The sequence below is a fragment of the Dicentrarchus labrax genome, unplaced genomic scaffold (assembly GCF_905237075.1).
Source record: "Dicentrarchus labrax unplaced genomic scaffold, dlabrax2021, whole genome shotgun sequence".
In the NCBI taxonomy this organism is placed as follows: Eukaryota; Metazoa; Chordata; class Actinopteri; family Moronidae; genus Dicentrarchus; species Dicentrarchus labrax.
In genome coordinates this window covers 19404334-19421852 of record NW_026136712.1, presented here as the reverse complement: position 1 = coordinate 19421852, position 17519 = coordinate 19404334, and the positions used below count along the sequence as shown (strand labels likewise).

The 17519-nt window shown below is 39.6% G+C and overlaps 1 protein-coding gene across 40 annotated transcripts in view; it reads right to left on the bottom strand.

Moving 5' to 3' along the window:
* Window positions 1–17519, bottom strand: part of LOC127373801 (ankyrin-3) — a 164651-nt gene that overhangs the window by 133370 nt on the left and 13762 nt on the right. Inside the window, exon 1 of one of the 40 annotated variants that reach the window (XM_051418584.1) lies at window positions 11802–12156. The exons of the other annotated variants lie outside the window; for them this stretch is intronic. Within the exon in view, the coding sequence (XP_051274544.1) occupies window positions 11802–11867 (66 nt within the window). The 5' untranslated portion in view covers window positions 11868–12156. Of the gene's footprint in view, window positions 1–11801; window positions 12157–17519 lie in introns of those variants that run through there. 40 annotated transcript variants of the gene reach the window in all.

The window sequence follows — 17519 nt, the reverse complement described above, 5'->3', positions numbered from 1 at the left end:
CCAGTTGCCTAAAACATTGCTCTAAATGAATGCTAATGTTGCCCTGTCTCTTTTGGCCTGGTTCGCTGCCACCAAGTGGCCAAAATATGAAATATATCAATCAATGCAGCTTTAAATAATGATTAAAAAAATTAAATTTATCTGGTAGTTCACAGAGAAAAATAAAAAAATACACAGAGAAAATAGGCTAAACATAATTTTGTGTTCAATTTCTAACTTTCTTTCGTCTTTTCTATCCTGCTTATCATCTTGCAACCCCTTGGGGGGTCCCGACCCCCTACTTCCATAAGACCATTAATTTGAGTAGAGCTACAGTACAGTATTGCTGGTGTAGGTACTGTACAGTGATCTATAGCTGATACTATGCCAGCTTTTCTGCAAACCGTGGCTTCTTCTGAGACCGCCGCTGCTTAGTCAGTCACTCTAACATTAAGCTAATTTACCAGCTATGTGGTGTTTGTGCACATTTTACATTTTACTATAGTCTTTGACACAAAGTAATACTAGAGGAAGCTTACTCTCAGCAATAAGCCTTATTCAGCAATGGGATTTATTACATTTATACCTGCTACACTGGCTCCGATCAAACTTGAAGCTGTATGTTTGTTTTTAATATACTGAAATGAGCCCTGGGAATAGGCTATTAAAATATATATAAAAATGACTGGTAGCTCAATATGTCCACCACTGTGCAGAAACATACTTGCCTTACCTTTCACACTGTACAGTGATATAACTTACCGCCCTTTAGCCCTTTAGACTGAAACATCTAACTGTATAATATTAAATCTCATCCGGCAGTTCTTTGCATTTATAGTGAACTCTGATAACCCTTCCAGTATACACTGTTCTATATCTGCAACAGTCAAAATATAATGATTCTCCTCACGATTGACTACTATTACATTGCTGTCCTTTGCACTAGAAGGCAGAGTAATTATAATAAAACAAAAAATACTGCTATTAAACTTGATGATGATGTCAGCAGTAATGTAAGTGGCGTCTCAACAGGAAAACCCATCACTAATAAAGAAATGAGGCAGACAGATGAAACGGAAAGCTTGCCAAAAAAACATTTACGTTAATGTTACAATGGCCTTGTAGGAATTGTGGCTCTTGTCCTTTGGGAGCAAAAGAGGAAGTTTTGTGACGTTATTTTAAAGTGGGAGACCGCCGTTGATTTCCTGTTTGCAACCAACAATGAATGTTGGTCATTTTATATATTTTTATATATTTTTGTTCAGTTGCACTTACATCATCCCGGATGTTTCCAACAATATTCAAACCCAGAGAAATATGTAATTTTAACTTTCACCAGTCGCCTGTCAAACATCATATTATCCTATGCGTTGTGATTGTCTGCCAGAAGGTGTCATAAATGTATTTTTAATCCAGTTTTAAGACACATTTTTATGATATTATAATATCTTAAGTTGTCGGAGAAACATCCGAAACATCTGCATTTGACGAAACAACAGTGGCCACGAAACTTGGCGGTTCAACATGGCAGTCTCCATGGAAGGCGACCAGCAGCGTTTGTAGAGGAAAACGTCTCATCCTAAGGTAACAGAAACACAACAGTTCCTATTTTCAGGTAATTATATACTAATGGAAACATACCCATGAATACTGTATTCCATCTCGGCCAGTAAATGTCTACCTAAATGTTACACACTGGACCTTTAAAACAAAGTAAGAGTAAGAGACCCTCCAATGTATTTACAATGTAAACATTCTCATTTTTGCTGGTGATAATGATGTGATCTGTTGCTGTAATTATTTCAGTGCAGTTTAACATGGCGACCAATAAAGCCATTTAATTAAAATATGGCAGACTGTTAATTGACCTTACATTCATCCGCAGATGAGCCAACAGGAATAAACGTCTGCAAATGGATAATAAGATCCATGTAATTACAAATGGAAGTTGTAGAGATATCCTTTCTTGCTGAGGATTAGGACTTGATTAAAGCACAGATCTTAAAAGAAAAAAGGTCTGCAGTCCTGGGTCCCAGTCAACTGCTGAGCAAGGCAAACACAGCAATGTACATTTGGAACTGAATCACAGAGTCCAGGCCAATAAGTGGTACCATCTCACTTTGTTTCTCTCTCCCTCTCTCAACCCTTTCACCTTATTATCTCCAATGAACTCCTCTATATGTGTGTTCGTGTGTGAGTGAGAGAGGGAGATAGGGGGTAAAAAGAGCGACCTGTACATTGAACAAACCATGCTAAGAGAGCAGAGCTTCATCCTGTTCCTGTGAAGTGTGAGAAATAGAGCCAAGCGCAGCATTCTGCTCCACGGCTGCCTCAGCAAAAACACAATATGTTGGCTCTAAAGGACTTTGCTGGCAGGAACTCTCACCCCGAAGAATATCATCAGCTTCATTATACTGTGTGCTGCTTATTTGGCTACAGTATCTACCGAGACAATAAATATGGGGAGGGGGGAAAAAAGAAATCGCTGTATGATGAATAGGAAGAAATTACAGCGCTGCGCATTAATGCTGAGTCGCCTCCTGCTTCACTGGAGAATTTTCTACATGTGTGCTTTTCTTATCATCCTGTCATCAAAAATCAGCTGATTGCTGAAATGACTACGAATTTTTTTTGTGTTGATCCTTAAGTTTTTTATTTTTTTTTTCATGATTACATTCTGTGTGTGGGCTTTTCTTCTGGGATTCAAGGACACTCTATTGACTCAGCAGATGAAACTACAAACTACTCTCACAATGTAGTGCTTGAATTAGGCTCTTGACCTTTGATGTGTATTATTCCGGCTACTGTAACCTTTGCAACACAGAAGAGTTCTTCACTATTAATGTAGTCTTTTGAAGAAGCAGAAAACGGTAACCTGATATTTAGACTGAATGGCCATTTTGTTACCACTTCATTATTAGTCACTGTCTTCTTTCCAGGGCTTGACTTCCACATGTAAGACTTACTTTCTTCTATTATAGTCGTAAACTGTGTTTCCATCAACACATTAAGAAAGGTTGATGACAATTTTTACAATCGCTTGGGGTGTTTTTTGCCTTTTGTTTACAAGTAGTGAAGTGGAAATGCACTTAATGGAAGAAGTTTGACTTAGTTTGACTAATCAGCTGTTTCGCTCCAATAGTTTCCTCATCGTCCGCACGGCTCTATAATACGTCCATGATCACTCCACACAGATCTGATGTAACCTTCCTCGCAATAACACATGAAACAAGCATAAATGTCATATTTCCATCCTGCTTTACTCAATGTTTTTCACTGTTTGAGGTTACAGTGCCACTCTTTTGATTCACCATCGTCTTCTGATTTTTCTAGACTCACAAGACACACGTCTCTCAACGCTTCTATTGTTTGGAACTGTATGATAACCTAGCCTGTCATGATCTATAAAAGCAACCTCCATCAGTCACATGACTACAATCTTGCATATCATAGTAGTCCCTAAAGGTCCCGATCTTTTTCACTCTGACCCACTATGGTACTGTCACCAACATTAGTCCTACCACAAAGGCTCTGATTGGCTCAGTAGTTTCTACAAATGAGGAAAAGGCCTGAACGAGGGCAACAGCAAAGCTACTTAAATTGACCGTGGGCATAAAATGTTAAGTCTAGAATCAGGCTATGTAAATGGGTTTAGTTAACTCACTATTTTCACTTGTGTTTCAGCTTTTTCTCCACCGGCACATAAAGCAGAAGCATGGGGAATAAAGAGCTAGCAGCCTTAAGATACATACAGTATACACAGAGAACAGTTGTGGTGAGGACAAACAGCTGCAGGGTTTCCTCATTGTGTCTCGTGGTGTGCCACCTCACCTGAAGCAAAGACCACCATCACTGAAAAAATATATATCTTTATTAAATTAAACATTAACCTTCAGGGACAATGATGCAGCAAATGCTGTATTTTAAATTTAATGAATCAGATTTAAAAAACTCAAAAACTGATATTTGAAAAACACCAGTGCTATTGAGAATTAAAATAACTAACAATGTATAAACTTCCCTGGGAGCTGCAGTGCCCCCTGGTGCTGCTAAATGCTTCCCTTGTTTTCTCTCCAGTGGTACATCTTGCCGGGGGTGTTACTTGAGGATCGCATTGCCGAGTTTCTGAGCAAGCCAGCAGAATTTTAGAATGGGCTGCTCATCAGTTAATGTTGCACTTTGCAGCCAACACTTCCTGCTTTCAGAGAAGGGCCTGCAATATGGCACCCATAGTACAACCTGGCCAAACTCTATCAATGGCTCGTAATAGTGCCCAAGGAGTTATCAGATTTCCCCTGGCAACGTCTGTCAGGAATGATGAACTGTACAGGAGGGCAGCCAGCTTCATGCTCACGAAATGCTGTGCACCGGGCATTCCAACTGGGATTACACCCTGGTATAGAGTAACCTGTCTGACTCCACCCAGCACCACCCTCTGAAAGAAGAGGAAACTCACTCCAAAGTGGAAATACCCTCATGTTGCCTGGACCCATCATGGTGTATGAGCAAGCATATGGTTCAACTGCAGGGCTACTAGATAAGTCTAAATCTGTTTACATATTTGGTGCATTTCCACCGAAGTGATTCTACAGAGGAACCACTCAGGATACGCTGTCGTGCTTATGAGATATACAGTATGAAGAATGGGGGTTTATTGTGTTTTACTAAAGGAGCTAAACATCTTCAAGTACAGTAATTGTACAGAACATACAGCTAAATTTCAGCAATATGGTGGACATTACCTGTGAAGTTACAATCAAATGCAGCAATTCTACAGGAGCACACTGCTAAATTACAGTAATGTGCTAGCTGTGAGATCACAGTTAAACAGCTTCACAATGATTTACTGTAAAAAAAATGATACAGTAATTTACTGTGAAAGTAATGCAACTAGTAGCCACTAATTTACTGTAGTACCAAACAGTGTAGGTTCATGTTAAAGTGGCACTACTGTATTTCTCAATATATTTACAGATGGGGAGAAATTAAAATAAAAACCTGAATAAAAGAGTGAAGAAACATAACGAATGCAGATGCGTCCATTAGGGCTGTAATGGTTTTGTGTCGTTGTGCCGAACAATCACGGTACAGCTAATTTGGCGAGCGAGTCAGTCACATGTTGGCAAACGCAAATGAAATGCCTGAGCTGGAAGACCCGTCTGTATCATTTAAATCACTTGTTTGGGAACAATTTGGGCTCCCGGACTGCTACAACAGTGGTTCCCAAACTTCCATGCTAAGGCCCCCCCCACATAGCATTAGGGTATGGCTGGGGCCCTACTTTTGACAATGACAATGTTGATAATGCTATATCCAATAAGATTTTGATATATGTTCTTATAAGTTATAAAACTATTTTTAAATTTTTTTTTTTTTTTTAATGTTTTCCCCTCAAATTGTCTGAGGCACTCTGGCACCCCCTGGCAGCCCCCACTTTTAAAAACACTGAGCTACGACGCGGAGAACCACATAGAGTGAGAAAGTAAGACAAGGGATGTTGCATTGGCGTCGCTCCACCATAGTAGGGTATGTGAATAGAAACAAACTGAACATGCTAATGGACATTCAACGGCATCACCCAGATGAAAAGTGTGTAATAAAAAAGGCGATAACTCTGCTACATCAAATTTGAACAGGTCAGACCAGCAAAGGAGTTTGTTGGGATTTTTTTTCATGTAATATACTGAGCATACAAAAGGACATCAGATAATTGCTGCAAGTGGGCAAGTTTGAGAAGATGTTAAAACTTCCATCCATTGTAATTACCAAGCTCAACCACTGCCTCGGTTTCTTGAGACTTACCCACTACAAACTTTGTACACTCACACGAGAGGGTGAGAGTTTCATACTCAAAAGATTTTGGGTCCAAGTAGCACTTTAACATTGAGCACGGTTCTTGTTGAGAGTTCATGACGGAGGCTGCAGATAAAAAGAATGAATGACTACAGGTGCATTGGTCACTTGCATATAAACAGCAACCAATACAGATTTTTTTTAAAGACACCTGTATCGATCCGAAGCTACAGTAACAACTCTATTTTCTTACTCTGCACTTTGGATAAATCAGATTGCCAGTGTGCTGAAGCAACCACTTCATGCCTATTGAAAGCATTGACAGTATTGACATAGGAGAGGGTGTGGGTTGAAAATGACTGAACGTGGGCAGTCATGTTACATAAGCAATAGTCCACTTCTCTTACTAAAACAGCACAAAAACACTGATACATCATGCATATATGTGCTACTCACCTCCCTCTCACAGATGGGATGTTTAATTTAAGCGGAGCGGTCATTATTTAAAGTCAGAGAGCTGCTTCGGTTAGCTGGTTACTGTAGTAAAAGCTGTTGATACTGCAGAAATAATCACATATTATGATTATATTGATTACATTGGATTATATTTAAGATCTTGATTCTGATTATTTGCACAAATGGGTATTGTACAGCTGGTTTTTAGAGGAAAAAGCAAACATTTTGGATATTTTGAACAAATTATTTGACATTTGGGTGTCATCTACACCTCCACACTCTCTTGAGGTATTTCTCAGTACAAGTGGTTTAGGCTGAAAGGATCCTCTGTCACCGTCTTACTGCTTCCCTCCTCGGTTACAAGACTCAACCGGGTGGGCTTTGAGTTACATAGTAAAAATGTAAAAGGCATACCAAGCCTGTGCGTATGTGTGTATATTAGACACACACACACACACACAGAGCAAGTGCAGGGTGTGACAGCCCATATCAATTTGTTTTCATCCTCTTAGACTCGAGTTCATCCAGTTCAGTCAGATATACACTCTGACTGTGTTTACATGAAGTGCACCAGTGAACACAAAGACTTTCAGTCCTAAACCAAGTTGATATTTAATATTGAGCTGTGTGAAATTTCTCTACCTGATGACTAACTTCCACAGCTCAAAACTGGTTCTCGCACTTCCTCCCTCTCCCAGCGGGTCTTTGGTTGTCATAGTTACATCCATTAACACACCTGCTAAGCTCTTAGGTCCCCCATGTCTCTCTCTCTCCTTCTCCCTTCCTCCCTCCCCGTTTCTGTGATAGTCACAGACGACCGGTGGCATGTAATTACAGCTAGAGTAGACAGACGTGGAAAGGAAAATAAAAAATGCAAATATGGAACGTGTCACGGTGTCTCATGTTTGGTTTGACACTAAAACATTTTTATCTTGCTCATTCGTTCTTTTGGTTGACTTTTACAGGAATTAAATTGACTGTAATTTCAAAATTATTAGCTTTACCAATAAGTGAAATAACAGTAATTTAATAGGCTTAACCTTTTCAGGACTAGCTTACTTATTTACAGTGACCCTTAAAGCTTAACACACTGCAACACAGAACCAAAACACAGAAAACAATGGCAATACTACAAATCACTCTGTAGTCTCCCCTGGAAACAGTGTCTGTTGTCGTCTGTGCTACTTGCAGCATTTCGGTATCTGGCTGCGTTTTCTCAATTGGCAGCATCTTTTCTCGACACGTGTGTTGCAAGTCGGTACAAATTGTTTTTGTTTTGAATGATTGAATGAAGTTACGATGTCACGATGGTCTGCGAGTAAAAATGACCATTTTAGGATATCTGGAACAACAATCAATGAAATGAAAATGTTAGGAACTGAGCTTGAACTGGATCGATAATGGTTTCTCCTCTGTCTTCCTAGTAGGCACATTACCAATGTGCATCCTGATAAACTGTTTAAAGTCTTGGCATTCTGTGCAAGGAAGAATGTATTAGTTTAATGGATTTCCTGTAAGGCCCCAGAGATCTCTGGTTGGTACAGGATAATACTGGAGCATTCTGGACCTTCTGACTAGTCTAACACACTCCAAGACAGCCAACTTTACTAAAATGTGGAAACCTTCTCTTGAATATATAAATGGGAATCTGCCATTTTGACTGGAGCTTCCATATGCAGTAGGCTATATGAGATGCTAAGGCCCAACTACAGTATGGTGGTTGACAATGTGATAACTGACTCAAAATGAGGTGCAACGTGTGACAAATGTGCCTGTTTTTTTCTATCTCTGAGCTGTACTGTGTTAAGTTCTAAAATGTTCCTGTTCTGTCTCTTGTTTGTTATATTGACGGTGGAAAATTCAATAAAACATTTTGTTGATTTTTTAGAAAGACTGGCTAGCGAAAGCGATTTCAGCTGTTTGTGGTTAAACAACAACATCACAACTTCATGGAGGGACTAATCTAATTTGAATTAAAACACCATGATTGTAATTCAACTGGCATGTTTAATAACCAACCAGCTGTATAACCAACAGTATGTTTATTGACATGGACTTCATCTGAGGTCCTCCAACTGAAGTATTACAGCATTTCACTCACTATACATCTTCCCTACTCACATCATTCTCACCTTAAAACCCACCCACATCCATGCAAGCATTCAATTGTCTTCTGTAGTATGTGATGGTTCTTCCCGGTTACTCATCCACATCAGTGCTACTGTTTTTACTGTGGTTTCATCACCACAGATACCATGTGTCCCTAGCAACAGGTGGAGAGTGGAGGCAACACTTATCTCATCAAAGCAAAAACATGTTCCTCTCCTTTTTTTTTTTTAGATTACTTTCTGTTCTCCTGATCTCTCTACTTATCTTGTCTACTCACTCCTTTAATAGCCTTCCTTTATTTTTCCTCCTCTTCACTCTCTGCCTACCCTTCTCTTCATCTGCCTTCTTGCCTCTTCCCTGAAATAGAGCCATCAAGCTCCTTTTCGTCTACTTTACTTCGCTCTACACTCGTCTTTTTCATCTGCTTTTGCTGTCTTCTCACTCCTATCCTTCCATTACTCCCCGACTGTCTCTTCTCCACAGGATCAGAGCGACACAACAGTCATCTCTTATCAGTTGAGACGCCGTCTCACAACACAATCGTGAGGTTATCGGTCCAGCTCTCTTTTCTCTATCCTCTTTATCACTGCATTCCCTCTCTTTCTTCCCTCCTCACCTCCCGTCTTCTTTCATCCTCACTCTCTCCACTTTGACATTTTCTCCTCCCCCTAGCTTTTGTTTTACTTCGCCTCTCCATCTCTTCCTCCCCACCCTTTTTGACTCCTCCTCTACTTTTCTGGCTCTTTCTCTCCAGCTCCCTTTCCCTCTATCCTCTCTGTGGCGCCTATTTGCAGCCTTCAAATACAAAAAGAATCATTAATCTCAGCACTGATATGATATGATATATAACATATAAACTCTGAAAGCCCTTCTAAAGGACACAGCATCAATATTAAGATATATACTAAATCATATACACTGTATGTTGCCTTCTTTGTCTGCTGGGAGAGCCAAAAGCACCTGTTACACAGAATAAACAGAGAAGACTGTGGTGTGTGTGCAGGGAGACAATTAAGAACAGCTGACTAAACATAAGGCTGAATCTTATAGAATAAAAGTGCTTAGCCAGCAGCCCTTTTCACAGCAGTGGGCTCTGCAAAGAAACACACGTATACTGTATATGCGGGTATATAAATGCATAGAAACAATACCACAGTTTGGACCGTCAGTAGGGCTGCTGTCAAACTTCTACACTTTTTTGTTCTGATTGATTGAAATGTATCTATAGGAGCCCGAGCGCTGGAATTGAATGTATAGTCTGAATCTTGTTTACATGTTTGATAAAATGTATAGTGTATTCCAGTGTGCAATATTTAGGAGGCTCTATTAGCGGAAATGGAAAATATTATTCATAAGTAAGTTTTCATTAGTGTATAATCACCTGAATATAGGAATATTTGTGTTTTTGTAACCTTAGAATGAGACCTTTTTATCTAAATGCTGCGCGCTTCAATGGAGTTGGCCATGTTGAACCGCCATGTTTCAAAAGTAGCCTAAAACGGACAAATTTAACACTTTTCGCGGGTTTTTGCGACCATCACAGTTCCTCCCACACACTTCACAGCCCGCTCTCATTCCCATGTCGTCAATTACAGACATTAAGGCTGGATGTGTCCTACTCAGGACAACGTCTCTATTAGCAAGCTTGTTAGCTTGGAACGTTTTTTTCTTTGTTTAAAGAACTGATGTACAATCCTGAGAACAAAATGCAAGGGGGGATAAAATAGTATATAGAAAAGTGCAGATAATGGGGAGCTATTGTGTTTGACGAGCATGTTACTGGCAGGCTAGCACGTTAGCGGTTAGCTCACTAGCTGCAGCAGTTCGCCAGCTAACCCTAATTTTTACTATTGCATTTAGGCTAATTTGTGTTTAGATAACATTTCAAATGACATGATTTAAATGGTAAATGGAGAACAGAATTTTGTAGGTAAATTTCTCAAAGTAAAGTATCGGTTTAGGTACCAAAACTCAGGTATTGTATCACATTGGCATTAGTGTAAAAGAAAATGTCAAACAATTCCAAACCATTTTCATGTTATCCCAAACACCTTATCCAAAAAAACACTAAGTCCAGCAAATAGTCCTCAACAGTCACCAACACACACACACACACACACACACACACACACACACACACACACACACACTTACCACACACACACATACACATACCACACACACACACACACATCACACACACACACACACACACACACACACACACAACTCCACCCACTCATCCAGACAGCAAGCTAATGTAGAACTATAAATCCAAATGTCTTTGCACAGGAAAACCCATTTTAATCACTGAACGGGCACCCAGAAGGCATTTTCTGCATTATCATCATGACAATTTGTTGCCATATTGGCTCATTCATGATGTAATGCTGAAAGATGTTGCTGTGGATTTATCACAGCTGTTAATCAAAGGAAGATTTTCCTTTTTGTTGTCACCATGAATTTAAAATAAATGTTATCGGAGCAGCTTTAACAAAAATGAAAAAGAAATATCTGTAGGATTGATATACAAATTGTTTTAAGTGTGTCTCTCACACTCTCTGATCATGACCTCAGCTCTTTCCTCCCACTTTCACTTTAACCTCCTGTCCTACACTCCTTCTTTACCTCTCAATTCTCCCCCTCTTATAGCCTTTCCTCATCATCTTTTACCTTTTACCTCATCTCTTTCTCATTTGCTTAGTATGTTTCTCCCTTTCCCATCCTTTTATTTTCTGTATGGACCTAATCTCTCATTCTCGATCATTTCTTATCCTCTGCTCTGCTTTCACTGGGACTATTAGCAGGTTAACAGGTGCTTGATGCCTGCAGTATCATTTAATGGTGCAAAAAAAGGATTTTAATTCACTTAATATGAACAAAACAAGGACATTTTATTTATTTTTGAAGATTTATTTTGAAATAAGGGGCCGGCTTGCTGCATAAAATTAATGTCTATAAAAATATAGCAAATAAATCCGAATACATGGATGTATCCCTACAACATCACCACATTACAAATGCTTGTCCTCTCGATGTACCATTTCAACCAAAAGTAGTATTCAGTATGAATAAACTGCCCTTTTTATTGAATGAATGAGGAACAAAAGCCTAACTGACCATTAGAGTCCCTGCTATGCCATGATAGTGCTCTGTCATCAAATGGCCAGTTAACAAAGGCTGACAGCAACCACAACAAAAGAGCTGCTCTCCGTCAACAAAATCCACAGAAAGGGAAACAAAAATCTCAAATCAACATGTCAAAAGAATAAAATAATCATCCTCTAATATCTAATCAGACATACGTTTGAAAAATATTCTATAACTTTTGTGTTATAAATAAAGCAAGTGAAACCACAGCCCTCATTTCATGTCTGAATCACTAAGAATGAAATTTTGTTTCCACTAAAGCAGCCACACCATGTTGTTTACAAACCCAAGTGAGGCTTAATGAATTCTGTTACCTTCTTTCCTTTCTTCTTGCGATGAGCTGACTTCCCCGTAGCCTTCTCTTTAACCTCCTCGCTCATTTCAGCAGCTGTGAGAGTGTGTGCGAGTCCCAAACAGCTGTGTGTATGAGTCCAAAAAAGGGGTTTTTAATCCAGCATGGATGAGCGGAGAAGAGTGGAGTGGCGGCCACTCTAAACGTGCACAGCGACCAACTCGCTCAGCTGCTCACACCCACTTTCACACACAGACACACACACACACACACACACACTCTCTGTCCGCGAGGAGAGCAGCCAACAGGGCTGCCCGGCTGGAGCGATGGGGAGACGCACATTCTCGTTCTTTCTCTCTGTTTGTGTGTTTGTGTCTTGTTCTTTCTCCTCGCACACTTCACTTCGACCTGTCCGTGGCTGTGGTTGCCTCCCACACACTCCACAAGTGAGAGCAGAACAGAAACAAGCTATGGGGGCTTGAGTATTAATAGCAATCAATATCAGCTCATCGGCAGTGTGTGTGTGTGTGTGTGTGTGCGCGTGTGTGTGTGCGTGTGTTTGTGTCTGTGTGCCTGATACTGAGTAGAGAGAGAGATTTATTCAACAAGTTAAAACAGACAAAAAATGCAATATAGTCCAGATGGAGAAAGAGATTCACAGATTAATCTTGTGTTTGTGTCAATCAATATACTAATCTATAATGAAAATAATCTTTGAGATGAGCACGCTTCAAAACATTTATGCTTTAAATCATAACTTATATTATATTATATTAATCTATTCATAGTCAGTGGTGGAGGAAGTATTCAGAACCTTTATATAGTAAAAGTATTAAAACCACACCATAAAAATACTTTGTTACATAATTGAATCTTTACATAATCAGGAACATGTACTTTAAGTATTAAAAGTAGTTTAAAAAAGTCCCCTGTGACTGGTATACTATTATATATTATATAATTAGATTATTATTACTCTTTTTCACTGTTGTTGGTTGAGGTGGAGCTAATTTTGAACTACTACTTTTGTACAGAACTGCAACTAATGATTATTATATCCTTTTCTTTATTATATTTATTTTTTGTTTGTTCAAAAACAAAATCTGGAAATTTTGAGAAATGCCCATAACAAGTTCTCATGGTCCAAAAACTGAGTAGACAAGGCCCTCACGTGAGGAGAATACAGGGTCCCTCCCAGGGTGAGGCTATATACAGGGTCCAGAATTTTGTGCTACGCCCCTGGTTATCAGACCGAATGGATTAAATTATGATATTAAAACGAGTCATTTTTGCGGGGCTTGTGACACTCTATTTATCCACTATTTTCAACCGCTTCTTTCACAATGGAAGTCTATAGGAAAAAGTATTTTTGGGCCACAAGCATCATGTGACAAACCCAGAGTAGTAATTACAGTTTAACCACTATGTCACACTGGCTTCAGAGTCTGGCACGCTTCCTCTGGGCTTGATCAGGACTAGAGATGGGACGATATACGATATTATCGTGAATCGCAAGAAAAAACACTCGGGAATCGGGATACACATCAATACCCTCATATGACTTGACTTGAAAAATCACCTGACCTATCACCATGGCTAAAGTACTGGCTTTCCTGTTCTATCCCCCACAAAAAAAGTTTAACCAGATGTGTGGAAATAGTACAGCTTCCAAAATAAAGAACAGGGATATTAGGTTCCTATCTGTGATGCAATAAATATGTTTCTAAACAAAAAGTAGGGTAAAGTGATACCAGTATGTTTCAGTGCCATTTTAAAAAGATGAAGTATATTTGAATGATTATGGTGATAATATCATGTATTACAATTATTTTGGCCAAGATGTGATTAGTGATTAGTAGTGATTGACAGTCTGTGGTTTCTGTTGCTGCTAATATTCAAACAATAAATCAAAATTGCACGGTTGGTTGGAAGAAATCTTCAGGTCATAAAGTTTATTTTCGGCCTCTAATCTCATCAGAGACAGACATTCAGGCTTGAAAGGGGGACACACAGAGTGGATGAGTTGACTTTAACGCCCCTGATGAATCACTGCATTCCCCCTCAGTCTGTGTGAAGGAAGCTGTCTGACATCAAGCCGTCTCTTCTTTGAGAGCTGTCACTCACACACATCCCTTTATTTCACTCTTTCTGGTGGACGAGAGACGAGTCTGTATGTTTATTAAGAAGATTAACATGAGAAGAGAAAGAAGGAAAATGAGGAAGAGAGAGTGATGGATTCCTGTCGGCCAAGCAGGATAAAAATGCCTCAACAGCCCCCCCAGTCACACCTCCCTCTGCCGCGCCCTTATCAATAATGAACAAAGAGAGGAAAACCCCTGGTGGCAGATCACTGTGGCTTATTGCTCTTTGTGTGTGTGTGTGTGTGTGTGTGTGTGTGTGTGTGTGTGTGTTGTGAGTGGATTATGCCAATGTGAGCTCAGCACAATTATAACTGTATCATCAATTGAGAAGAGCAGGGATTCAAGGATTGTATTCAGGGCTATTCATTATTGTTGCTCTCTATGGAGAAGGGCACATGCGCTCACTACAAAGCAACATACACACAGACACTGTCTGTCTGTCTGTCTGTCTGTCTGTCTGTCTCTCTTGCCACTGAAATAAGCTGTAGTATGAGGTGTCTGTGCAAAGTGTCACTGTTGGAGACAGGTTTTAGTAAAACCCTTCCTGTCTGAACGGAAGAATCCAGTCTGACATCTGGTGGCCATGGCTTGCTACGACAACAACAAACATCTGTAATCATCCTGAAAACCTTCCAATTCCACAGTTAAAAGGATGTTCAAATTCCATACTAGATATTAATTATACACAGTATATGCTATCTTCTAATAACAAAGTCTACTGTTTTTACTCTACAACAAATGTATGTACTACAATGTACAAAAAGGAAATGGACTGCCACTGTTTTTCCAGCTATGAGCATCTCGTTAATTTCCTTTGTGTGTTGTATTATAATGTGGGGCTGTAGTGTAAATCAACAGCATGCTCAAAAATCAGCATGCTGTTCAGTCTGCATACTGACTTTTTTTTTGTGTGTCCTTAAAAAAAGAATGCTCCACTGATTAAGCATTGTAAGCCTGTAAGCAGGGGTGTTTTTAGAGGGAGGGAGAGGGGGTTAAATCTGATTGGCCACCCCAAGTGCCACCCCATTACCCTCACCTCTTTCTCTCCACACTGTCTTTCACAGGCTTTAGCAGGCTCTGTTTTAAAGCCAGAGTGATGATATTGGTATCCTATGAAACTAGATGACCTAACACATCAACCATGTCATGCTAGCATGTTGGGTGGGGGCTAAACAACGCTCCAAAGTTAGGCCAAATTTTGGTTATGGAAAATCTGGCATGACCATTTTCAAAGTGGTACCTTGACCTCTGACCTAAAGATATCTGAATGAAAATGGGTTCTATAAGTCTTCCCTTTGTAGACATGCCCACTTTGTGCCAATCCCATGCAGTTTTGCCATACAGCATCCTCTGGAGCCACCAAAGAGTTCCTACAACTTTGTTCACATATGTAATTGTACTCACCAAGATCTGTTAACAGATGCTGATGTGTAAAATTGGCACATTTCCCCTTTAATTTAGATTATTTTGCAGCGTCACACACTACAGAGCCTGCTTACTGAGTTGTAGCACAGCTGCATGCCGTTCAATTTCCTAAAAAGTTGTCACTTTGTGGAATTCAGTCTTTAACAATGACTTCACCCTGCCTGGTATGGTAGAGATGAGCATTACATCAAACTAATATCAGATATTTTTTAGTCATCCTGACTTTCTGCCCCTCCTATTAAACAGCCTTTCTCTTCTCAATATTTCATTGATTTCCACTTTACCATACCGCTTTAACAGGAATTACATCATAACTAAGAAGTAAATTTCATGGTGTCTTTAAAAAGTACATGATTCAAGAATAACCTTACAAGGAAACAGTAGTTTTTATACAATATGCATATGACAAAAAGAGGAAAAATAACACCAAAAACAATTGTTGGTCTCTATGTTTCAAGAATATCCTTTGGCTTTACATGTCTTCTCTAATGTGTTCAATTTCAGCTTGTGTATCACTGACAGACACTGTACTGTCTTCTGCTTAAGTCCACCTCTCTCCTCTCTTTCTCTTCTAGCAGCCCTGTCTCTCTGATGTGTCTCCTCATCTCTCAGCCTGAATTCAATACGACAGCATGCGCACACACACACACACACACGCGCAAACACAATAATGTGCCTCCAAAACGGTTGCATCCATGCACGCAGAGGTAACACAATACTTTTATAGCTAATATTCCCTTTCATATCAGCCATTAAAGGCATACTGGAAAAGGGCGCGGCTTTATAACCCCACAGTGAGGGCTCTATAACTGTAAGTTATAATAGGAAAAGAGAACTGGTGGTTACAGGAGATAGGGGTTAGTAAGCACCAGCGGGTTGCTAATGGGACCAAAACGATCAGCTCAGTTGTGAGATATACAGTAAAAGTAGCTACGTATTTAAATGGCTATGGAAATTCTAGATAAGTGATAGTATGAGAGGCGTTTTTCTTTCGGTTATGGTTCATCTAATGTCTCAGAGTGATAGGAGACAGATGGGAAGGATCAGAGAGGAGAGAGACAGTGAAGAAGAGGGCGGCCTGTCTATATTTAGCTACATGTTTATACTGTGAGATTTGCATGTTACATTCCTCATTGCAGCGATGGCTATCATGTGCAGGCAAAAGCAGACAAAACGGTAATGTTCCCATGTGCTGCTTGGTTGGTTTTGGTCAGAGAGGGTGTGAACTTTGACCATTGAAGCACTTCAAAGACGACTGGTTTGTGTGTGTGTGTGAACTGACAGATTGTAAGTGGCTTTAACTCTCACGGTTAATCACGAGAGCCAGGAGATTTTCCAAAATAGTCAAAAAAATCAATGATTATTCCACTTTTATTTCACTAGACATTTCTTAATAAAAACTCACCGGTAATATCGGAAATTTGTGGGCGAAACATAAAATTTCATTAAGTCAAGTTTCACACTCATTGAACCGCATCTCGAAATCTTCCTCCTCAGACAGACTTTGCTCAGTGGGGTTTTTTGTTAAAATATAACATACAAATGAAGTTGAAGGTGAAAACTGACAAAGATATGCAGCATTTTGGACCTAATACTTTTTCCTCTTATTTCTACATGCATGGTAGTGCATATGAGCCTCTCCGTGTGTAACTGTTGGCTTTGAGGAGAGCTCCTGAAATGTTGCTGTTTTTGTCATCTACATCGCTGAATTAAGGATTTATTTCTGCCAAACCAGAATCAGTGATTGCTGGGACAGCAGAAACACTAACACAGACAGTTTTGTCGAGCTTTTTTCTGTCGCATTTGAATGAAGTTATGATGTTACGATGATGTGCAAGGTAAAATGACCCATTTTTGTCTATGGAGTCTGGTGGCGAGTGATATCTCTGTAAGGATCCTTTCCATAATAGAATAAGAGCAACAATCTGAGCCTGTCAGTGGCAAAAACAAGTCCTTCTGGTGGACGTATTTTGACAGGCACAAGAATTACATTGCGGCCATCGCAGCCCGAATACTTAATTTAATTCAGTGAATTAAGGGTTAACTTCAACCAAACCTGTGTTGGAAAGACTAACAAAGATACTTTGGTGAGTTTTATTTAGTTTCTGTCCAGTTTGAAGTGTGTTTAATAATTATCTATGAGGTAAAATGACTGGTTTTGTCAATGGAGTCTG